Genomic DNA, 25,990 nt, shown 5'->3' with positions numbered 1-25,990 from the left:
GGGCAGCTGAGCAGCTGCGGGGGGGCCCCCCAGTCAGGGGTAGCCAGTGGTGGCGACAGCAGCCAGTCAATTGCAGGTTTCCCGCAGCTGCAGGAGGGTCCCCCACCATCTGCGGAGGCTGGCCTGCTGCGGGGTCCCCAATGTCACGGAGGTTAACTGGAAGTCATGGATTCTGTGTCTTCCGCAACCTCAGTGACATAATGTTAGCCTTATTCATCACTGCGATTACCCAGTGATGTCTGTAATGGAAAGAGAAGAAACTCTGGCATTTCAAATTCCTTGTGGCATCCCAATGCGCAGTGGCCATCTTGTGTGGGAAGATTTATCTTGGAGAATGAGTGATGTTCTTTCTAGTGTTTGAGTTTGAGGTTATGAAGGCTCACATTCCATAGAGGTTGAGCAAGTAGAAGGTATTGTTGTGGAATTAAGGTTGCTGCCACTTCTTAAATGTTCCTTTTTTAATAGGAATGCAAACGATTGGTCTCCTATCTACCTAAGGGGACTGGCTCTACAATAAGAACCTGCTCTTATTATAAATATAAGGGTACGGACTGCACTTCTATTTTTAAAAAATGTATTAGTTTGTGATTGCTGGTGGGAAACGTGACTTGAGGACATGGGTATCTTTTGAGTCATTAGAAGCCCACTAAGCACATGCTCTTGGATGGGTTAATTCAACCAAAAAACTGGCTGTGGGACTCGATGGCATCACCTCCCTCGTCTTGCTGCACATACGGTGTCATTTGAGAACAAGAATTACAACTTATTTTCTTTTTCCTTTTTCAAGGTATATTGTTTCACTGAGGAGATAGGTTTAATCTGAACCTCATGTTCTTGAGAGGATATAATTGGGTAGTTATATATTTTGGCCTGCATAATATTATCCTCTTCATCACAACTCCTGTTTTGTTGTTGGCTATTAACTTTATATTTGTGGAGACTATTGATTAAAAACTTGTTGAGCACTACTATCCAAAACCTTTTTAGAGCATAGACTATTTACTGTGTAGATTGCAGTAGCTCCATTCTGCCCTTTCCTGAGAGTGGGTAGAGTGATTGATCATTTTAAAATTTTGTGCAATTTGAAATAAACTAATAAAATATGTCTTTCAGGTCATATGCTGCAAGGTTCTGTTCTGTCATTCGTCGGCTAAATGTACTTATAAATCCATTGCGGTGATACAGTGGGTTGGGATAGTGTCATCACCACGCTGATGAATCTCAGTTCTGTATCTGTTTTATGAGACCCAATTCGTATGATTGACTGGCTTTTCCAGTGTCCACTGAGAGTGGGTCTTAAATGAAAGTTAAGCAAACTGAAACTCAATCCAGAGAAGACCGTGGGTAATGCAGATAGATTGGGAGAATTAGTGGAGGGGACATCTGTCCCTTAAGTGACGGTGTTTGCTTGGCCACCTGTCAGTCGTATTTTTAAAACAGGCACTGTGGCTCTGGTGGCATGGTTTGGCCTGTAGCCTGCATGCTAAAAAAAACAACCCAAAAATCCTTTTTTGAAGCTATCCTATGTACTGAAAACTTCCTACCTAAGTGAATTACTTTGGGTTTTGTATGTCTGAGTGGCAGTAATTCTTATTATGAATTAATGACTCTCAAACTTCTTAAAAGCATTGTTTGAATACTCCGATACAAAGCACTTGAAACAACAAGTGCTTTATTTTTAAAAGCCCGTCTGACAACCTGCATTTTGGTCTTGAATGCTTTGCCATCTATACATTAAATCCCAAAAAGAAGTTCAGTTAATTGCTAAGCTACTGTCCTGCTAAATACCACATCACTATAGTAGTTTCTTCTTCCCCTAAGTTTTTGAAATAGCTGTCCACCTTTTTCCTCTTTTTGCTCATTTAATGCCTGATCTATACCATGAAGGATCTAGCCGTTAGTTCTTCTGCACAGAACTCCTTTTGACATGAAGAATCAGTCTAAGGGCTTCTCTACACTACAAAATTAGGTTGACTTAAGTTAATTGACCTACAGCAATTAAATTGCTCTTGGTGTCCGCCCTACCCTCCTTCTGCCGGTGGCACACATCCTCAGCAGGAGCGTTTGCATTGACTGAAGAGGGGCACTGACAGCCGCCCGGGGCTCACAGCTGGAATCCCTTCTCCCCTTTCCCCCTGCCCTGGGGGTGACAGTGAGATGTGAGTCCAGGGCAGCAATCAGTTTCACAGAAGGGAGCCTACCAGTAGTGAAATTGATATTGTCAGTTTCACTGCTGCTGCTAAAAAAAACCAGGAGTACTTGTGGCACCTTAGAGACTAACAAATTTATTAGAGCATAAACTTTCGTGGGCTACAGCCCACTTCATCAGATGCAAGGAAGGGAACATATAGTAAGAAGATATATAGATATATATTTATACAGAGAAGGTGTATGTTGTTTCACATTTCATCTCAGGCTCTGGGAGGCTCCATCTGTAGTGTAGATCAGGCCTAAGAAACAAATTATTTTATGGAGTGATCTAATAGTTTAGAATTATTGGCCTAAATTAGTTTGGGTGTTTAAGTACAATAAGTGCTACTAGTCTCCCTCTTCCATTCTCATTCATTTGTATTGTATATGAAAAATTACTTGAAAAATCATCTTTTTACATGGTCAAATCCAAGGTATACATTTTAATATAGTTTTCAAAATTGTATTTTAGATACAGTATTTTAATGTTTTAATATAAACTTTCATAAATTGTAACTTGCCTCTAGACCTGTGTAACTGTTTAATTTTTAAAGTAAAGTAGCTTGTTACTGAGTATTAAAATGCAACTTAAAAAAATAGGCTACATATAGTCCTCAACATTCAGAAAGCAACACACTGATCCAAGTAATCTTGATCTTTGCCTTTTTCTTTCAATGGGACATTGTCAGTGTGAAATCTAGTCAATTAAAAAAAAGTTAAAAAGTTTTGGGTGCTACTAGAGCTGTCAAACGATTGAAAGAAATAGTTGCAATTAGTCACAGTTTGAAATCGCACGGTTAAACAATAATAGAATGCCAGTTGAAATTTATTATAAATATTTTTGGATGTTTTTCTACATTTTCAAATATATTGATTTCAATTACAACAGAGAATACCAAGTGTACAGTGCTCACTTTATATTATTATTATTATTATTATTATTACAGATATTTACACTTTAAAAAAATAAACCCAAAGAAACAGTATTTTTCAATTCACCTCATACAAGTTCTGTAGGGCAATCTCTTTATCATGAAAGTGCAACTTACAAATGTAGATTTTATTTATTTATTTTGACATAACTTCACTCAAAAACAAAGCAATGTAAAACTTTAGAGCTTACAAGTCGAAGCATGAAGGGGCATACGTATGTTTACGTATCTGACACACATGCCGGCTGCAACAGTGCATGTTCTCACTTTCAGTGACATTGTAAATAAGAAGCAGCAAGTATGTCACCTTTAAATGTAAACAAACTTGTTTGTCTTAGCGAGTGGCTGAACAAGACCTAGGACTGAGTGGACTTGTATGAGGTAAATTGAAAAACAGTGTTTCTTTTGTTTGTTTTTTTACAGTGCAAATATTTGTAATAAAAAATAATAGAGAGTGAGCACTGCACACTTTGTTTTCTCTTGTAATTGAAATCAATATATTTGAAAATGTAGAAACATATCAAAAATATTTATAATAAATTTAAATGAGTATTCTATTGTTTAACAGTGCAATTAAAACTACAATTAATCGTGACTTTTTTTAAATCTAGCTAATTTGTTTTGCATTAATCGCATGAATTAACTGTGATTGACAGCTCTAGATGCTATGTATTCCTTTTGAGTCACACTGGCAATTTTTGTAGTTTTACAACCTTATTTTCCTAATGTTTTGGGGGGTTTTTTAAAGCTTTTCCTTCCTGTTACTGTGTGAAAGACAAGTAGGGAAACCTGATTCTGCTGAAAGTACTCTCAAATGAATGAAGTGGAAACAATTGATTTTTTTTTCTTGAATTATTCATTTATAGTAAATGTTAGGCTTTCCTTACAAGAATGATATGTCCAAGACTTTAGAAAGAAGTGTGTTTTATGTGGGGGTGGTTTGTTTTTTTTGCTTTTTTTTTAAAAAAAAGCTGACTGCTTCCTTTTAACGCCACCTTCGATAGTAGAACTTTGAGATGTGTTTAAGGAGCAGAATCAAATTTGGTCATTTCTCTCAAATTCAGCTGTTGCAGTATCATTTCCCCTCTGTTTCTGTGCAATTCCAGTTTGATTACAGACGCTTTTGTAATGCTATGGCTTTTTTTGTAGGAAAAAAGCTCAACTAAAGAAGAGAAGAGGTGTCCCTACCATTAATGAACACATGTTATTTCATGGTACCAGCAATGAATTTGTAGAAGCAATATGCATTCATAACTTTGACTGGAGAATAAATGGTATGCATGCTGCAGTGTATGGAAAAGGTAAGCAATAATGACTTCTTTAATACCACTCCATGTAATTTGTGAGTAATACGCTTCGTTCGCTTTTCACTCTCTAAACATACAATTGTGTGTCCCACAAATGCATTTACCATACTGGTGGTCTGTGGAGAATTGTTTAATCTGGTTTTCTTCTTCCTGCTAAATGTGATAAAAAGACACTTAAAATATATTAAGTAAGCAATTCCTATAGTTGCCATAGTTGGATGTTATGCAGTGGGGTGGGGGAAAATGATGGTCCAGTGGCAGAAGGGTAAGTGGTTTGTGGGGCAATATCCCTACTAAAATGTGGTTCACACTGAAAAAGCTTGAAAAGCACAGCACTATGTAATTCTTATAAATTTTGTTGGATTGATTATGAATAAAACTGAGAGATAGGGCCTGATTCAGATCTTACACCATTTTGATGTAAGAAGGGATCAGAATCAGGCCCTTTAGATTTCATAATGAGACTGTTGTCATCAGCTATAATTTTTGCTGTTTGTTTTTTAAGGGACCTATTTTGCAAGAGATGCATTGTACTCCAGTCGTTTCTGCAAAGACGATATGAAGCATGGAGACACTTTTCAAATCCATGGTGTCAATCTGCAACATCATGTGTTCAGAACATATAAAGTTATGTTTCTTGCTCGTGTTTTAACTGGAGACTATATCATTGGAGATTCCAAATACATGAGGCCTCCTTCAAAAGATGGGAGCTTTGTGAACTTATTCGACAGCTGCGTGGATAGTACTTGGAATCCAAAGATCTTTGTTGTCTTTGATACCAACCAAATCTACCCTGAATATTTAATAGAGTTCTGCTAAGTTTTGCAAGGAGCCAAACTGAATATTAGGTTGGTTGTGATGGACGGTCAGTATGTCTTTGCGAAGGAAATATAACTTACAAATCTTTTAAATACATGGTGGTGAACAGAGATGGAGATGTGAAGGAAAATCTGGCTTACATCTGTAAAATCCTTTTGGCTTAAGGTTGGTTGTCCATCTGTTGGTCCTGTAAATAAACGTTGATGCTTTTCACATTTAGGGTTTATAACCAATTTTAATATGGCTTAGTTGAGCCTTAATTAAATTGGACATTTAATGTCTTCAAAGAATTCTTACTGCTATACATTTTAAAAAATAATACTTATGTATTTATCCATGTGTAAAATATATATTTATGCATATGATACAGTATGTGTATAGGTGAATAATCTTTTATAAAGATTTTATTTATCATTTTACAAAATGCAGGGGGCTTAATAGTTATTGGTATATTGCAGTATGTATTACTTGTAGATTGGAGTTTAAATCTACAGAACAATCCGTCTAGGGAAGGCAAAGGTCTGGAATCAAGCTGAACCAGCTGCTAGGACTAAATCTAGGTATCTCATACTGCTTCAAGCAACCTTGCAATAATGCTGCACAACCTATAAGTTGAAGTCTGGTTGTGACAGAATAATATACCTGACAACAGTTGTGGTCAGTAATTAGGTAGGTATTTAGCCCTAGAGTCCTGTGCTAGGATCCCTTATGTGATCTATATAGTTGTTGTTTAATAGTAAAAGGTGTGTTTTGTTCCCCCTCCCCGTATCTTGTAGTAATCTCTAGCTTGTCTGGAATTTTAAGATGCACTCAGTGTTGACATGACTCTACTTCCATTGAAGTTGATGGTAATACTCTATTGAATTCAATGGAAACAAGAATTAAACCAAAATGGAGGGCCTCTAAAAATTCCATCCCTTAATTTTTCCCTATGTTTCATGAATGGTTTTAGTAATACTGGCATGTGCTGATTTTATGTAAACCAAGTTTTCTTTCCATTTGCGTAGATGCAGAGTATGGACTGTTTTTGCCAGGTAGAATCTCACTGGGGAGGAGAAGAGGGACCAGAAGAAAGATCAGAGAGACCAAAACTCCTGAAGAAGGGGGACTAAGGTGTTAAATGAGTGAAAACACATTGGCCCTCCCTCATGAGACTGCCTCTTTGGATCCCTGCTATTGGATTCTTGCCCTGTCACACAGACCTTAGATATACTCAAAGTTGCATTAGCTTTCTGGCATGGGAGGGAGCATACTTCTGCATATGCACAGCCTGGCACTACGACCCATCTAATAGACATGCATCCCCTCCTCCCTAAGTCCTTTATCTGTGTCTGTTCATGGACTCTTGCAGTCACGCCATATGCTGGTTATTTGTGTTCTTTGAAATTTCTTGGAAACTTTTCCTCCACTTATCTTCTTCAGCTGTTCAGGGCAGGGACTGTGTCTTCCTTTGTGCTTGTACAGTGCCTAGTACAATGGGCCTCCTGAATGGCATCTCTGGGTGTTGTTGCAATAATAACCAATGACTGATGCTATAGAACAGTAAACCTTCACCAATCACAAGCCTTGGAATACACATGTTGAGCTAGGGGTGTGTGTCCCCTGCTTATGTACACATATTTGAGCTGGCATGAGTATAAACAGCAGTGTAGCTGTGGCAGCATGGGTAGCAGCAGTGGAGGAATGGCTAAGCCATGCCAGTGTGAGTGTGTGTACACAAGCAAAGGGCTCACCCCTATCTTGTAGTAATCCCTCCCCACTTCTCATCAGAGATTTACTAGCAAATGCAGTAGGGTGTCCGCAGCCTAAGTCCTCTTTATTTTTATAAAATATTCTACAATACATGTACTTGGACATTATGAAATTATAAGAAGTCAAAATAAAAAAAGTTGTACCCTTTTGTTTGTTCACTCGCTAATTTCCAAAATCCAGTCATGATTTTCCTCAAGTCTTAACCAGACTGTTGTGACTAAAAGTAACCAACACATCTGGTTTTTAAAAGGTGTTTGATTGGCATACATATAATACCTTCAGAAGATCAATATGATTTATGTTTGTCCTGCTTGTGTGTACTTATGCCTGTATAGCTTGTCCACTCTGTGCCTTATTTTCTATTTAGACTCAAGGGAATTGAGTGGAAAAACCTTAATCTCACCAGTCCAGAGTGCCATTGAAGGTGGTTTCAGCTTTTCATCCAGTGCCCACTCTATCAGCTTTCCTGGTACAATCTTCTTCATCTTTATTGATAAATCTTGATACTGAGGCTGTTTACACCATGTAGACAGCTACTATGCAACATCTCAAGCTTTAGAAAAGTTGAATGGTAGTTCTTAGTTCTAAATCAGATAAATTACAATAAGGAAGTCAGTGTATTTGTCATTGGATAGAATTTCCCAGTGGCTATAGTTATTTCAATCTTGTGGTTTTTCATAGTGTCCTTCAGATCCAGACTTACCATGTCCAGTTCCAGCCATCAGTGTTCAGAGGTGACATCTAGAAATTTATACTGTATCTCCTCTGGCAAGGCACTCTTGTACCTAGACTCTTTCCTTAACAACCAACATTATGGCATTGAGGCAACTGGTTCAGCATGTCACCTTTCCTGGTTGTCACATGCCTGCCTGAGTGGGTGTTTGGTGTTGGGAAAATATTCACCCTTTCCATTTGTCAGGCTTCCTTCTCAGCTTCTGTCTCTTTTGGGTTCTTCCCCTCACTTATAAGAGATAAGGAAAAGATCAATGACAATGGATAACTCCTTGCATCTAACCTCTATCGAGGATGGTGGGGCTTGCTGCCAGATGAAATAAAAATGGCAACTCTGCTCATAACATTCAGAGCTATGATGTAAACCCACCACCTCTTTTCCCAAGCTTTTGCAAAACACCAACCTTGCTCATGGCAATACTCCCACTCTTTCAAATTTAGTAGTAATGACATTAAAAAAAAAAAAAAACACCTACTCAGCTTACCCCTTTCTGGCAAAATAAAGAGGGGGACTAAAGGGAGAGAAAGATCATGGTGGTTCTTGGGAGGCACTCAGCTACTATGGAGAAAGGAACCAGTGATGGAACCCAGATGGATAAAGAAAGGAGATTACAGTGTCAGTTGGTCTAGAGAGAAAAACAAACGATGGTATTCAGTCTCTCTCTAGCGGGGACACCACCATTTGATGATTCTCCACCATTTTCCTTTCCAATATCTTGTATTATAACTAGATATTCCATTTTTGATTTATCAGGAGAGATCATACAAGCTGTTGAATATCTCAGTTGCAGAGCAAGGCAGAGAAGCTCTTATAAGTGATGGTTTGAAGGACTCAGCCAGAGATTTTATGGCCTTTTTGGATATTCTTGCCCCAAATATCTGACTTTATCGTGGTCCATTCCATCTTGCTGCTGGCTTTCTTCTCCAGACATCAGACCTTCCTGTAGCAGCCATTTTGCGGGAAAGTGCTGTTTGCTCCATTACCTAGATAGATCTCAGTCCTTCTAAAGGCACCAATATTGTGTATGGGAGAAAAATCCTCCCTTGGACCTATCTCATTCCAGAGGTGGACTGTACAAATTGTCTTTTGTTTTCAGACTTGTTGCTTGCAAGCAGGCATTCTGGTAAATAGTAGCCTTAAAGCTCATTTTGTAGGTGCTATGGCAGCTTCTACAGCTTTCCAGAATGTGTCTAGGTGAGTCATTTACTGAGTGCTTATTGGAACTAGATATTTTAAATCCAGGACAGATTCCATTTTGGGGAAAGCAGTCTTGCAGTCCCTTTTTAACAGGTATCAGTAAACCACATGCCAGGAGGTGGGCTGAAGTGGTCTTAATCAGGCTCCATGAATGGAGTTTATTCACAAGGAATAAAATTGTTGCCAGTACCTGATGGAGGTCTTCATGTAATTGGCCATCTGCGTACCTCTCTTAATATGCATGTGGCCAAGATTGGATTCTTTTAGGGAGTGATGTCCATTGGGGCTGCAACTGCATCCTAGATGGCCTCGTGTCACGCCACCTGAGGGCACAAAGGGTGAAGCGAACCCAAGTCTCCCTCAGTCCCTTTTTACCACCCATGGCAGTGAGAGGGAACCCTGCAGTATCCACCAACTTCTCTGAGACTCTGTTACTAGTGATTAGTTAATACAGTTGTTAGGTAGTTAACTCTTAGTTTGCCCTCTGGCTTATAAAATTTTTTTTTTGCCTTTTTTAAGCCTTATGTGTTCTCCTCTCCTCCCGCTGGTTCTCTGGGCCTTGAGTTGTTATTGGCAACACTAAAGGTCCAGGATTTAAGACCTGCTCCCCCTGTGATAAGTCTGTGCCACTCAAGGATGTGCATTCAAAGTGCCATTTCTGTTTAGGCAAAAGACATATCTCTGACTAATGATCCATCTTCTCTTCTTTTTCTAAGTGGACTCAGAAGACTAGGGATGCCTGCCTAAAGAGAGTTTTTTTTTTTTCTGGAGTTCTCTATGAAAGCCTCCTCAGATAAGGGGATAAGACTCAGTCCTCCGGCCACTCCTCCTCAGTTTGTGCTCCAGTGAGCTGCGATTCCACCCCAAGCTCCAGGGCTGAGATGGCTGAAACCCCCGGGGTGTACTTCTTCAGGAAGGGGTAGGGAGGATACCAGATGAGACATAGGTCTCCTTCTTTGAGGAGCTTCAGAACAGAGACGCAAGTGAGCCTGGCACCAGAGTCCCCTGGCCAGCTCATATGTCAGTAGTACGAGCTAGGCCTTCAGTCACTGAAATCACAGTACCGCGTACAGCTGTTGAGACATCTGTGCCATCTACTTCCCCTATACAGGTAGAAAGGGTGCAGAAGTGCTGTAGTACACCAAGAAGGGTAGCTGCAGCCCTGCAGGAGGTGTTTTGCTTTTCATCTTCTCCATTGGGACATAGTAAAGATACATCTGTTCATCCCTTCCAGAGGCACCACACTGGAAGTCAGGGAGGGATTCCAGGGCTGCTCTTTGAGCAGCAAAATAAGAATTAAGTTCTTGGCATCCTGAGTTTTCTTAGGTTCCAGCAGAGAGTAAATTCCACTCACTTCATGTGATATGTATAGGACTTGTCTACTCTTCATCTAAAAGACGAAGTAAAAAGGCCTGCATTTTTAAGTATAGGCTGCAGCAGTGGTCAGATGGTTCAGCAAATGTTAGTTGAACAATGAGATTCAAAATGCCAGATGGTCTTGCTGGCTAATACACGTCTTAAATGCAGGAGGTGATGGTGAGGAGCGCCTTGTATCTCTATCAGCAATACTCTCACCAGATGAACAACTCTTTTGGACTAATTTTGTATTAAATTTTTCATTTTAAAAATTACAGATTTTAAACAAGTCAAACAAGCCAGAATAAATAGAGGATGACATGTGGCTCTGTATAGAGAACTGGATTTGAACTGGGAGACAGGTCTTTGTTCCAGTACCTCCCACTGATGTGATGTGGAACCTTGGACACATCACTTCACTTCTGTGTCTGTTTCCCTCCACCTTTTGTGTCTCTTGTCTGTTAGTTTATAAGCTCTTTGATCAATAGTTATTAACCAGCAAGAGTGACTTTTAAAAAGCTTCGTCATGTAATGTGGCTACCTTACATTTTTATAAATGCAAAACAAAAATTATCAGTGTTGTATTAATACTTAGCCCTTAGAAGATCTAAAGTGCTGTCTGCATGCCAACATAATTACTTTTTTTTTTTCTTTAAGTAGTGGCTCCAGATTGAGTTTTGACATAGAAGAAAGTTTAGTGAAAGAAACGTGACCCAAAGCAACAAATGTGGGGAAAGGACTGAGGGGAAGATGCAGTGGAGAAGAAAAACTGAAGAAACAAAGCTTTGAATGGTGGATGTGAAAGTAAACTAAAGATAGTGGTGGGGCGTGTAAAGGAAAAAAAGTGTCTCCAAACCCACCTTCTGTGCAGGCTTCCTGAATGCTCAGCTCCTACCCAGTAAGCTCTGCTGAAGATGGAGCACTGCACTGCGAGCCAGGAAGCCTGATGTGACACAGGAAGCCCCTCTGTGTCATGTAAAGGGCTCAGAGTAGTGTAAAGAGACTCTAAAAGCCTTTGATCTGATCAGGAGAGTTTTCTCCCAGGGCAGGAACTGAGGAAGACCGTGCTAGACCTCCTTGCAAGCCCTAATGTAAGAGGTGTGTTGTGTAGCTTCTGGGCAGCACCGGTGTCCCTAGGCAGCTAGGGTTAGGCTGCCATAACTTAGCGCGACACACAGTGTCTGAACGCCATCTTATCCCCACTCACCCTAGGGTGTGAATTCTGTGCTGGGCAACATACCTATGACAAAATTCCAATACCCCTTTTATCACCTTGTCACAATTGACCAATCAACACTGCTGAGAAGTTCTGCTTTATGTTCAGGAAGTCAGAGCAATCATGATGATATTGTTCCAGATGTTTCTGCTTTCAGAGGGGCCAGTTCTGCTTACCTGTGAATGACACTGGAGGAAATATTGTTTGGAGTTTAACCATTTAGCTTCTGTGGTTGTACAGTGCAATGGGCTAGTAGGCACTCATGTGATAAACATAATTAATAACAGACCCCACTATAATGAACTTCCTCAGTCTGTTTCAAAAAAGTCTCTATCCAACAAGTTTGTAAGATTGTCTGTTTCCCTCTGACCTGTAAGCCCTTTAACAAATACGCTGCATCGTAGAGAAAATCTCCCTGAAATACCTTATCGTACTTCTCATTATAAAGGCCTCAAACTACTTTACAGACATTGCCTGACAACCTTACTAAAGGTCCTATGAGGTAGGCGAGTACTGGAGCAGTGATTCTCAAACTATTGTACTGGTGACCCCTTTCACACAGCAAGCGTCTGTGTGTGACCCCCGCCCCCCATAAATTAAAAACACTTTTTTACATATTTAACATCATTATAAATGCTGGAGGCAAAGCAGGGTTTAGGGTGGAGGCTGACAGCTCGTGACCCCCCTATCTAATAACGTCGTGACCCCTGAGGGGTCCCAACCCCCAGTTTGAGGACCCCTGTACTAAAGAGAGAGAACCTTTGACTATCTCTGCAATGCTACCGTTTCTGGACTAGAATACAGCACCTATATAACTCTGCATAGCAGTATTTTACAGCAGACTGACTGGATGTAGGCAAAAATACTGTTTTCAGTACAAACTTCAGGGGGAATATAGACAGGCGATACGTAATTCCGTGAATTGAATTTTGTCCGAGACACCTTTTTTCTTACAAAAAGTTTTCCAAGATCCTTAATTACAATATATTGGCAAGACCTCAGGTTTATGTCTTATCGAAAGGACAGCAGTACATAGTGTGCTAAAATGAAGTTGGGGTTCAGTACAGGCAGGGCCATCCCTAGCAATTCTGGGGCCCTACGCAGCCCGAGCAGGTCTCTGCCGGGGGAGCGAGACCCAGGCCTCCACAGGGGGCAGGGCTGGCTTGGGGGGCAGGAGGGAACCACCCCCCAGCATTCACCAGGGGGAACCACCGCCTAGCACTTCCCGCCATCGATGAGTGCAGGTCCAGCCCTGCTGCAGAGCTCAGGGGAGTGGGGGGGCAGGAAGAGGTGGGGAAGGAACAGGGCGCAGGCCCTAGGGAAGAGCAGGGGCTGGAGCAGCACGCAGCTGCGCAAGGCACCTGGTGCCCTACACAGCTGCATACTTTGCATATGAGTAAGGACGGCCCTGAGTATAGGCTTTGAGGGAAGAGCACCACTTCATGAATGACTGATACTGCCTCCTGTAGCTAGGTTTTCCTAGAATCCATTCTATCCAAATGCTAATCCAGTTTAGTTTGAAAACTCTGAAGGGGTATAGTTGCACGGTGAGATGTGAATAAGAAAATGTACATAAACTTTTCCAGCTCCCAGTGGGAGTCTTTTCATTAACTTCAGAGGGAGTCTGACTGGGCCCGAAGAGATGGGCATCAGAGAAGCATGGGAGAAATGAGTAACAAACTAGGCGACATACAAAGGGAACATTCGGCTTTTTTTAGCATTAAGAGGGGGAATAAATAAACCACAGTAGATCAGATGGTTAATGTCATTTTGCTTTGAAAAACTCACGTGGGAGCAAGCAGTGTTTTCGAGCACCCAGAAGCGTAAATGCGTGTTGAACAGCTTTGGGGCACTGAGCATTAGATGGTGGGAGACAAAAGGCCATAGTTTCAGGAGGGGACTCAAGATAAAGCACACTTTAAAGGTCTTGATTTTTAAGCTGTTGATTTGCACAAACTTACACTGTATGTTAATCCATGTTCTTTATGATTCTGAAAAGAAGTGCCAGTTTATGCAGTAGTCCTAATTAACTGCACAATCTTGTGCCAGTTTTAACTAATTACAGTACAAGGTTCTTTTTAAAAAAAACACTTTCTAATCCAGATCAGTGTATTGAATCTTTTTCATGATTATTTATTTTTTGTACATTAAAGACTGATTGATTTTAAGAGTGTTTCTGGTATTATTTAATAGTTTCAGTGCAGCCTAGTTAAACATAGATACCCCAAAATCTCCCAAATCACAGGTTTGTTTGTTTTTTTAAACCCTTATCAAGGCAAAGTTACAATAAAATATGAACATACTGCATTGTACATTACTTATTCAGGATCAAGTTAATATTCAAAGAACCTGGCTAAAGATTCTGCCTTGCTGGCTAGGGAGTCCTCCTAAGTATGCTAAAAAAAAGTGATCAAATTTCTAAATGACTATCTTTTTGGCACTTTTTTTTTTTTTGGCACTTTTTGGCAAGTGTATACACTTGGTGTGAAAGGTTTTCCATTTCAAGGATAGTCCATATTTTACTATAATTCCATAGAAGTCACAATTACTATATATTTTACATAATTCCATAGAAGTCACATTTTTTCCAATAGGCTATATAAAGTGCAGCTGCTAACAATAAAAAAAAAATTTAATTTGTCTTGTTTAAAATTAGGGCTGTCAATTAATTGCAGTTAATTTGCGATTAACTCAAAAAAATTAATCACGATTAATCACAGTTTTCATTGTACTGTTAAACAATAGAATACCAATTGAAATTTATTAAATATTTTGGATGCTTTTCTACATTTTCATATATATTGTATTCTGTGTTGTAATTGAAATCAAAATGTATATTATTTTTATTACAAATATTTGCTCTATAAAATTATAAAAAAATAGTATTTTTCAATTCCCTACATACAAGTACTGTAGTGCAATCTCTTTGTTGTGAAAGCGCAACTCACAAATTCATATTTTTTGTTACATAACCACTCAAAACCCAAAACAATGTAAAACTTTAGAGCCTATAAGTCCACTCAGTCCTACTTCTTGTTCAGCCAATCGCTAAAACAAATAAGTTTCTTTACATTTACAGGAGATAATGCTGCCCGCTTCTTATTTACAGTGTCACCAGAAAGTGAAAAAAGGCATTTGCATGGCACTTTTATGGCCGGCATTGCAAGGTATTGACATGCTAGATATGCTAATCATTTGTATGGCCCTTCATGCTTTGGCCACCATACTGGAGGACATGCATCCATGCTGATGATGCTAAAAAAATGGGTTAATTAAATTTGTGACTGAACTCCATGGGGGAGAATTGTATGTCCCCTTCTCTGTTTTACCCGCATTCTGCCATATATTTCATGTTATAGCAGCTTCGGATGATGACCCAGCAGATGTTCATTTTAAGAACACTTTCACTGCAGATTTGACAAAATGCAAAGAAGGTACCAATGTGAGATTTCTAAAGATAGCAACAGCACGCAACCCAAGGTTTAAGAATCTGAAGTGCCTTCCAAAATCTTAGAGGAATGAGGTGTGGAGCATGCTTTCAGAAGTCTTAAAAGGGCGATGTGGAAATTACAGAAGCCGAACCGCCAAAATAGAAAATCAGTCTTCTGCTGGTGACATCTGACTCAGATAATGAAAATGAACATGCATTGGTCCGCACTGCTTTGGATTGTTATCCAGCAGAAACCATCATCAGCACGGACGCATGTCCTCTGGGATGGTGGTTGAAGCATAAAGGGACATATGACTCTTTAGTGCAGCTGGCATGTAAATATCTTGCAACGCTGGCTACAACAGGGCCATGCGAACACCTGTTCTCACTTTCAGGTGACATTGTAAACCAGAAGCGGGAGCGTTATCTCCTGCAAATGTAAACAAATTTGTTTGTCTTAGCGATTGTCTGAACAAGAAGTAGAACTGAGAGGACTTGTAGGCTGTAAAGTTTTACATTGTTTTATTTTTGAATGCAGTTATTTTTTGTACATAATTCTACACTAGTAAGTTCAACTTTCATGATAAAGAGATTGCACTACAGTACTGGTATGAGGTGAATTGAAAAATACTATTTATTTTGTTTACAAATATATTTGTAATAAAAATAAAGTGAGCACTGTACGCTTTGTATTCTATGTTGTAATTGAAATCAATATATTGGAAAATATAGAAAACAACCAAAATACTTAAACAAGTGGTATTCTATTATTGTTTAACAGTGCAATTAATCGCGATTAATTTTTTTAATTGCTTGACAGTCCTTTTTAAAATGTAGATCCTTTACTGGAGCATTAAGTAAGCTGGTGAGGGGATCTCTAGGAAGGTGGTAAAATTAATCTCTTTAATAATTTTCTTCCAAACAGTCTAATGCTTGGACACAACCACCACATGTGCAAGTATGTTCCCCTCTCCCTGCAACCCCTCCAACAGAGGGACTCCCTTGTAGCAAAAATATGATAGCTTTTAACGAGTCAAATGCCATCTGTACAGCAACTTATAAAAGTTTTCTTCATGAGCTATACAAATTGAAGCTGTATATCTCTTTCCCCATGTATAGACCCACTCAGTCAGATCAACTTCTTTGTCCAAATCCCTCTCCCATCTTTTCATCTGGGTTGTTTTCTCATCAACAGCTTTTTCAATCAAAATTGTACATATTTTAGAAATTAAACCACTTGTTCCAGCTTGCTCCTCTATCAACTTCTCAAATGTGGTTAAAGGTGTTTGGTCCCCAGAGTGTAACCACTTTACTGCAGGGTGCCTGCCCCCTTTTCCTTCCATTTTTGCCAGTATCTATTAAGATGTTAAGAAAACTGCAGTTGTTCTATGTAATTGATGAAATGTACTTAAACACTAGGTGGCATGATCTCACTGGAGAATATCTTGTTTGTACAAAACACTGAAAACTATGGGCCAAATTCTCAAGTGAGGCTAGAGGGAATCAAATTTGATTTAATGTACACATTGCAGGGACTGAAAGGACCAAGTGTGTTGTGCTTGCTTAGGCTACTTCAGTAACTTACGCTCGTCCTCATATATCACCTCCAGATTTGGCCCTTTAAGTTCTGGTGCACCACTCATGATCATATCCTATAGATCTTTCTAAATCCTAGTGCTCCTACCATTTTCAGTAGCATTGAAACATCTGACCCCATTTTCAGAAGTTCTGAGCACTCCCAGCTCTAGTTAGTTGACAGGAACTGATAGCACTCGCTATTTCTGAAAACCAGCCCTAGCTTGTTTAACTTCTGAGTAATCTAAAGCAAAACTGCAAATGGATATGATAGGAATATTATTCACCTGAACGTGAGCAACAATAGGGTGTTCTCTACTCTGTTTATATATAAACATTATGACACATTCAGGAACTTGACCTGTTCTTCTTGTACTGCGTGCACTGAGTTTAATCAAAATCAAGTGGAAGATGTTGGCCAAGATTTTAAAAAGTAGCTAGTGATTTTGGGTGCCTCAACTTTGGTGTGTCCAACCTGAGCAATCCTAAAGTGGCCTGATTTTCAGAAGGTGGGCACTCAGCACTAGTCACTTTTGGAAAATCTTGGCTAGTGTAAGTATTTGCCAGTCCTGATAATGTCTGTTATCTACCCAACAAATAGAAATGAATTATGGGAGGGTTTTGACTTTGGACGGGGATGATGAATGAAAATTGATCCCGAAACCGATTGTTCATATTACATTTTGGAAAGCATAAGGGGACACTGTCATTCTAGAATGCCATATATTGAATTCTTTCAATGTTACTAATAACACTGACCCTGCAAGTCCCTCTGTAACAACTGGCAGAGGGCACACCATTTTGTAACTCACATCAGGCCTGACATACTTATTGCCCCAACACACTGTTGTCAGGATAGTCATTTAAGAGGTGTCATATCATATGAAAACTAAACACCACACTGGTCATTACTGCCACTGTGAAATGTATGTAACAATACTGTTATGTGAAATTATGGCTACTCTCTGTTTACAGATCCCAAACAATGTCAGACAAAAGAGGTGAAACAGGTTTTTTCTTAGACAAGGAATGTGTATTTACTTGTCTGACCAGTATGCAAGTATATTTTTATATAAGGTAAACAAGGAGCCATCAAGCTAACAGGCAGGCCAGACCACTTAACAGTTGTGATGGGGAACAGAATCTGCACCCCCAGAAGCCTTCCTGGTCCTTGAGACAGAAACAATGAACTTTGGGGAAACAAGCAAAAAGCCATTTGGGTTATCTATCACCTGGGAGAACAAAGAAGCCAGTGCTTTGTCTTTATGAAAGATGGTTCTCCTGCTAACGTAGTCAGAGAATGCTGACAACTTGGTGTAAAAAATTGTATTAGGCAAAGCTACATCTTGCTAGAATTAAGTTTTAGACACTAGAAAGTGTTTGTTTTGTTTGTACCCTTTCATATTTCTTTCACTCTTGTGTGAAACCACTGGAATCAATGTTCTTATTCCTAGTTTTACTACAAACTATTTGAGTGCTCTTTATGAAGGTTGAGTGTATAGCCCCAGTTATCAGACAGCAGACATGATGTTACTGCTGTGTGTGTCCCGTAGGAGGGACTGGACGCAGCAGGGGAGATAGTTTTGGGGAGACTTGGGACCAGAAGAGTTGTTGGGGTCTCTCTACAAGGAGTGACTGGGCTGGTGGAAGCCAGGGTGAGGCCATTGTGCTGTGAGCAGGCTGCTGGTGTCAGGGCTCTGATCCAAAGCTGCGCAGCATCGAAGCACCCAAGGTTACAGGGCAGGTGGTGACAGACCCCTCCTCCCCAAAGTGTCACAAATATCTTTGACTATTAACCCATAGGACTGAGCGTCCTTGTCCTCTGGAATTCCACTGAGGATAAGGAGGTATTCTCAGTACCTTTCTGTCCCGCCCTTTGCACCTGTGCGCTGTGTGTTCTCCAGCTTACTTCTAGCTGTACTGTCAGATATCCAGACCTTCCCGAGGCCTCCCTGTTATGGACGTGTAAAGAGTCCCTTCTGACTGGGCCTCAACCCTTAGTCTTCCAGAAGCCTGGTTCTTTGGCTACATGTAACCTTCCCCTACTGCTTCAGGCTTGTCTAAACAGCTATGTTAGTGTGCCATAAGCGAGGGTGTGAATTTATAGTGCACTAGCTTCTCTGCACCAGCTCCCCCCATGGACGCTCTTACTGCCCACAAACACTGGAAACTTTGAAGTGTGAGTGTGGCCACGTGCAAGCGCTGGGAGAGAGCTCTCCCAGCACTCCTAGTACTCCACCTCCACGAGGGGATTAGCTCCGAGCTCCAGGAGCCTGTCTACACTAGCGCTTTAAAGCACTCTGACTTGCTGTGCTCAGGGGGGTGATTTTTCACACCCCTGAGGCAGCAAGTTAGAGCGCTATAAAATGTAAGTGTAGCCAAGCCCTAAGTGTGTCCTCTGGTGGCGTAGCTTAATGCACTGCCGGTGCACACTAAGCTGTTGCACACAAAGGCACTCTTAAGGTATGTCTACACTTCGAAAAAAAAAAAAGAGTGGCAGCAAGTTTCAGAGCCTGGGTCAACTGACTTGGGCTCACGGGGGCATGCGCTATCGGGCCAAAAATAGCAGTGTTAAGCACTGCTGCTCTGAAACCTGGTGAGGAGGGTGGGTCTCCGAGCCTGAGCTCCAGCCCAAGCAGGAAGCTCTAACGCTGCTATTATTAGCCACCTAGCACAAACCCAAGTCAGTTGACCCGGGCCCTGAGACTTGCAGCTGCTTGGTTTCTTTTTTGCTATGTGGACGTACCTGTTTGCACGGTCAGTGTGTCTACATGAGCAGTTAGTGTACATAAACTACTGTGGGCTTTTCCCCATGTAAAAAACCCCTTCCAAGGACAACATTTTCAGGGAGGTAGCACACGATTCCCATAGAATTTCACTAGGATCTGAACATCTCGCTCTCTCAGGATCTTTTAAAAATCCCCTAGCCCAACAATCCAATGACAGGATTGTAATAGATGCAAGGGAATATCTAAATCCAAGCAAAACAAAGCCAAAAATCATAGACAAATCTGCAAAAAAAAAAACAACCCTCTATTAACATTTAAACTTTGGCTTTACAAAATCTAACTACTGCACCAGGTGGCAACTTTCCTTGTTTGCAACTTTCCTTGTTTGCTAATGCACTTGGAACAATATGGTTCAACTGATAATTTTTCCTTTGCTTTTAAAATAAATGTAAATGTTTTCTTTAGGCATTATACTGAAACAGTTCATAACTGGTGGCTCTTAGATATGGAATTACCCTTAGTGAATGCAGGTAAGCCTTGGCAACTGCCTTTGCCCCATACATGTACATTGTAGGTTATTACTCCTTCTGGAAACTATTGAACAATTCTGAACTGTTAAAGGAGAGTGAGGGAGAGAGCAATGGCAAAAATCAGTAGGGTAGTTATGTTAATGGTCACTAGACTAGGACTTAAGTGACCTGGGTTTAATTCCTAGCTCTTCCATGACTTTGCTGGGTGCCCTGGGTCAAGTCATGTCTCCCTGTGCTTTGGTCTCCTCACCTGTAAAATGAGAATAATGCTACTGGCATACTGATATCTCAAAGATGAAAAGTGCTAAGTTTCTATTATCAGATATTTTGTTATTTGCTGTGAAAGTCATTCATTGTTGTAAGTAAGGGCATAATGAATGACAAAGAGGTGATTAACTGAAACAGTAATAAGAAGCCTAATGCTAAAAATACTTCTCTGACTTCCCTGTGTTAACTATTAAGATAGATCTCTATTAATAGCCAACTCAAAATTGATAGGCTCTTATGCTTCCTTAATAAGGTCATAATTAAAATTAAAATATTAAAACCACATTTTGGGGCATAATTTGTTCTAGGTAGAGATGGAGGAAATGAGGTGAGGCCAAGCCACACTATTGCAATCAGGATTGCAAACACAACCTTTAGAGCTGTGATGTTCTAGAGAACTGGTTCTCAACCAGGGGTACACGTACCCCTGGGGGTTCGTGGAAGTCTTCCAGGGGTTACATCAAGTCATCTAGATATTTGCCTCATTTTACAACAGGTGACATAAAAAGCACTAGCAAAGTCTGCACAAACTAAAATTTCATACAGACAATGACTTGTTTACACTGTTCTATGTACTATACATTGAAATGTAAAAGCAATATTTATATTCCAATTGATTTATTTTATCATTATGTGGTAAAAATGAGAAAGGGAGCAATTTTTCAGTAACAGTGTGCTGTGACACGTTTGTATTTTTATGTCTGATTTTGTAAACAAGTAGTTTTTAAGTGAGGTGAAACTTGTGGGTACACAAAACAAATCAGACTCCTGCAAGGGGTACAGTAGTCTGGAAAAGTTAAGAGCCACTGTACTAGTGGGTGCTCTTGTGCTCTGTTAAAATGTTGCTATCGAATTGAGGGGAAGGCTTCAGGATAATTTATCTGCCTGTGACGGAGGAGTTTGCCTCCTGTCTGAATACATCACACCCACCAGATTACTTTTCACGTGGGTTCCTACAAATACTTCTCAGGAGCCAATCTTTTGCCTTTGGAATGAACCACTGCATTGAATGAAAATGGCATTTTGTTTCTCTCCCCTCAAATATTGCAATGGATGAGAATCACCTGCAAAAAGATTCCTTACAAAGTCTTCATCCCGCCTGTCTCCAGTTCCAGGCACACTCCTAGGGCATTGAGACGAACATAGTTTTCAGCATAGTTTTCATAAACAATTGCAGGAAACATTTGTTTTCCCAGTTGTGTTGCCTCCCTACGTGGTTATTTTTATGCAAACAAAACCATTTTCTCAGTCACACCCCCAGCTCTCTATAACCTTATGCATCACTGAGTACATTGCAGGCTATGTTGAGGAAGTTTTGCAGGAGTCCCTTATTATATTTTCTTTATAGCTCTTCCCTCTGTTTCAGGTTGGGGAGGGACTAGGCAGAGCCTGGGCCACATCCAGCATGCGGGACCGTCCTGCCCGGCCCTTGAGCTCCCGGCTGGGGAAGCTAGCCCCCAGCCCCTCCGCTGCTGTCCCTTCTCCCCCACAGCCACTCCACCGTGCAGGGAGCACAGCTTGCGTCCGCCCACCTCCCACACTTTCCAATAACCCAGTCCTGCCGCTCTGAGCGGCATGGTAAGGTGGCGGGAAGCAGAGGAGGCTAGATAAGGGGCAGGAGGTCCCGGGGGGTGGTCAGGGGACAGGGAGCAGGGGGGGTTGGGTAGGGGGTGGGGTCCCAGGGGAGCGGTTAGGGGCGGGGGGTCCTGGGAGGGGGCGGTCAGGGGATGGGGAACAGGGGTCCCCAGGGGGCAGTTAGGGGCAGGGGGTCCCGAGAGGAAGCGGTCAGGGGTCAAGGAGCAGGGGGGGTTGGATGGGTCGGGAGTTCTGAGGGGGGAAGTCAGGGGGCAGGAAGTGGGAGGGGGTGGATGGGGCAGGGGCCAGGCTGTTTGGGGAGGCACAGTTTTGCACTCCAATGTGGCCTTTGGGCCAAAAAGTTTGCCCAGCCATGGACTACGGCATGATCCAAACCCACTGGAGTAAATGCAAAGACACCTATTGCATTCAAGGAGCTTTGGATCAGGTGCTTAATAAAGAGAGGGGGGTCACTTGTATTTAGGTCTGGATTGCAAATCAATAAACCTGTCCCAAAGTCCAATGAGGATGCTAAGACCCAAGGTTTTGTATTGTGCTCCTCCCTAGCTTGTAATTAAAGAAATAAAACAAAGTTCTATTTGTCCAGAGCAGGCTTCAGAGTGATAAGCTATCAATGTTTATAATGGTGTGAAAGGAATTATCATGGTAATCCAAGACTTGGCCTTGCTGTCCAATTCCCCCAGCGTGTGTGCTTTCATAGGCAATTAAAAGAGGTGCATCAGCATGGGAAGCAAAAGCAGAGGGGTTACTTAACAACCTAGCACTTAGAGAAGAAGCTGCACTCTTGCAGCCCGGCACTATGATGGTTCTCAAGATTAAGATAAGCAGCTGTCACAATGAATAAACTGTGAATGTGGTGAGTCTTTATTGAAGGAATTTTTTTTATTGCACTTGGCATTCTTGAGTGGAGTGCTGCAGGCCACTCTCTCTTAAAACCTGCTACTGTTTTTGGCTCTGGCATTGTCATTACCCAGCAGAAGAGACAGTCAGCCAGCTTCCAACTTGCATTAATATTAGTGCGACAGTCAGAAGCAAGCTCCAGTGTTTAGGTAGCAGGTTCAGCTTTTCAGGGTGAGATTTTCAAAAAACCTCAGAGAAGACAATGGAGTTTTTACCCTTGACTTCTGTGGGAGCAGAGTTAGGCCAATACAGAGCACTTTTGAAAATCCCACCCTTTGTATTTAATATGAAAATGTGAGGGGCTTACATGCTTATGTAAAAATGGCCCCTTCTCATTCAACAGACCCCTTCCTCCTTTTTGCAGTTAGATTCATAGCCTCTGACTTCACCGATTAAGAGAAATTTTTATTGCAACTCATTCCTGTTAGCCAGTGCAGTAGGGGAAAGGGAGTTGGGCTCTTTCTGGCTTTTGTGTCATTAACAGAGTTGTGACTGCAGAATCTTTAATGTCAAGTTCTTCCTGGCTCAGGCATCGCCAACTTGACTCTCAGATCTCAAAGGGTATAAAGGCTTGGTAGTTAGTTTTCCTTGAAAAATGAGCATAGCTCAGGAGTGTTGCCGGCACCCAGTGCCGAGAGGCTGAACAACAGCTTGAGTGGTTCGTTACCCGGTGTGCTACACCCAATAATCACAACGGGGTGGAGAAGCAGAAAAGTTTATTTGCAGCTGCAAAAAGGTACAGGGAGAATAAAATCTCAAATCCTGCACACAGAGCAGGAAGTTACACAGGCTTTTATACATTCTTTTTTTAGCATACTTATCCAATAGCAAGCTGCCCCAAGTATCCATATAGCCAGCCAATCCAGTTCCCAGCTAGTTCCCTGATTCTCTGTATCATTTGTTAAACTATACATAAAGCTGCTTTATTCAGCATTGTTTTTCCATATCTCCCCTGTTTGGCCTTGCTTAGTTTCAGGCAGTCTGACTCTGCAACATATTGTTGCAGATCCTCAGCATAACTGCTGTGTGTGCCTCCAGGCGGGGGGGGGCCAAGAACACTTGGGCCTAGTACGCAGAGCTGCTGCGAGTGCCTCCAGGCGGGTGGGGGGGGGCAAGGACACCTGGGCCTAGTGCGAGGGGGCTTCATCGACACTCGTGGTCTTCCATCCCCTCGAGTTACCTAGTGGCCATGCCCCAGTGTCCCCAACAGGAGCACACGATCAGGAGTTGCTGAGAGAATAAATACTGAGCCTCTTGATGCCCATTAAGGATTCACTTTTCAGAGCAGAACCATTTTTTAAACATTAAACTCTTTATTCAGTCTTTTAGGCTGGGATATTCAAAGGAGGCGAAGGGAGTTAAATGCTCCTCTCCCACTGAATTTCAGTGGGATTGGATGTCTGACTCCCATAGCTTCCTTTGAAAATCCCAGCCTTAAACTATATATGAAAGGTGGGAAAATTGCTTTTTTCAGTGACTCCCCTCTGTGTCTCCCTTGGGGTTTGCTGTGCCTTGACCCTGGCAGCTAGCTACAAACAGATCTCATATGGGAGGGGTGGTAGGATACTGTTTCTGGTTCCTTTGTGTCCTCCTCTCTGTGAATACTGTAAGGACATGGAAATTCTTGTCACTGGCTTTCTAGTAACTGCAGGAGCAGGAAGCACAAGTCTCACAGTCCAGAGTAGGATGGACCCCAGTTGTTCAGATAGCGCCCTGTTCTTTTTGCTGGCTTAAGAAGGGCCAGTGGCCCCAGTTGACTGCTCTGGGACTCCACCAATAGGATGTCAGGGGCCAGCCTCAAACTACGGTGGGCTTCCTGGGTCATCGGTTGTTAGCAGGCTGCCAAGCAGAGAGTATTGAAGCACGGCTGCTTCTGTGGAGCTGGGTTCAAGACCTGTGGGTCATAACACCCACTCATCACAAACCTTCCTTTGACTCCATTGTATTTACATATCCTAACATCCAAGTGCATTAACACTGTGTCTAAGACAGTGCATTCAGGATCTGATGTCCTTTTGTCCCTTGCAAGTTTGCCTGGCATTTCTTTCCTCCTCCAAGATCATTTCTCTTTGAACTGCATGGATATTCCAAATGTTTCAGCCTGTGAAGCAGCAGCTTCCTTCCACGTAACAAACCCACAGGACTCATTCCAATAACGCGTTTAGAAGACCATCAAGTTAACCATAAGCTGTTTGAATGTCAAGATGCAGACTCTGGAATTTTTTGCTCACGTTAATTTTTGAGAAGATAGTAAACCACATCTCAGCAAAACAAGGGGAGAAAAGAAAAACTCTGAAATGTTTGTTTGCCAAGCTATCATCTTTCAAATTAGGCAATGGCAGAAGCTTGTGTGATGCCTTAAATCTCACTTAAAGCATCAAAAACATGCTCAACCTGATTTTGTGGTGGACAGATTGTCTCTACCATGGCTGATCATCTTGTCGTGCTTTGGTATTTTAAAGTAATGCTGATTTGCTTCAACGCATCCCACCAACTAGTGGAAGTGGTAAATAGGGTATATAATCTCTGAACAATTCAAAAAAATAGAACAATTTATGGAACTACCATTGCAGCAGCTTCTCCAACAAGATTTAGTGAGTGGGCAGCACATGAGATGATAGATGCATATTAATTCACCTGCTGAATTCGATTTTGAGTACCTTTGTATGCTGTGGCCATGTTATTGGCCATCTGTTGTCATAGCTCTGTCCCCTGCAAACAGCTGCATCTAACCTGTCCTTTTTCAGCTTCTCTAAAATAGCCTCCATAATTCCCCGCCCTGGTTTGCTGTGGATATCAATGAACTCCTCTACAAAGCACTCAACAACCTTTGTGCCATCTGTGATGCTGGCAGCCCAGATGCCAGCTCATGTTGAAGGCCCCACGTCGCAACGGAACACTGACAAATACAGAGCTGGAATCAGTCTGGCTCAACTGTGTTAGTATTGTTAAAACAGCTGTTAGAATGATAAAGATGTGTTTAGACTTTGATGAATGCTTGTGAGTTACTGCATAAATTAATCTCACTTGTAACGTCTGTGTCCTATAGTGTAAGGTAATATTTGAGCAGTTGTCTTGTGAGCCGCTGTGACTGTGTAAAGCACCAGACAGGAAAGAGGCCTTAATTAGCGTGAAATGCTGATCTGTAACAGAAGGTGTTATGTCATGCCCAACAGGAAAGGTTCTCTGACACTAGATGGACTATTGTGGGACATTAAAAGGGACAAAAGATATTTGTTTTTCTTCATGGGAGAGACGGGGAGAGCAGATGAGCCAGGCAAGCAGATTCCTTTGGTCAGCTGAGCTTGCAGCTCAGAGCACCTGGCAGCAGGGGGATAACACCCCCTCTCTCCCAAAAAAGGAACTAGGGATTACTATGCTACTACTAGGGATTAAGTGCTACTAGGGATTAAGGTTATGCCTGTATTCCATAGTGTAAGGTAATATTTGAGCAGCTATAT

At 41.5% G+C, this 25,990-nt stretch overlaps 1 protein-coding gene across 7 annotated transcripts in view; it reads left to right on the top strand.

Annotated features, from left to right (window-relative positions):
* The window catches only part of PARP11 (poly(ADP-ribose) polymerase family member 11), a 28,941-nt gene extending 15,318 nt beyond the window's left edge, over positions 1–13,623 (top strand). For 3 of the 7 annotated variants that reach the window (XM_084631923.1, XM_084631925.1, XM_084631926.1), the window contains 2 exons: positions 4,272–4,423; positions 4,935–10,937. In XM_084631923.1, the coding sequence (XP_084488049.1) occupies positions 4,272–4,423; positions 4,935–5,248 (466 nt within the window). In that variant the 3' untranslated portion in view covers positions 5,249–10,937. The other 4 variants (XR_014712150.1, XR_014712151.1, XR_014712152.1 and 1 more) reach the window with 4 other exon arrangements.
* The last annotated feature ends 12,367 nt before the right edge of the window (positions 13,624–25,990 follow it).

Source organism: Lepidochelys olivacea (genome assembly GCF_965140295.1).
Source record: "Lepidochelys olivacea isolate rLepOli2 genome assembly, chromosome: 1".
NCBI lineage: Eukaryota > Metazoa > Chordata > Testudines > Cheloniidae > Lepidochelys > Lepidochelys olivacea.
The sequence above is the reverse complement of the archived record's forward strand: the minus strand, read 5'-3'. Positions and strand labels throughout refer to the sequence as shown.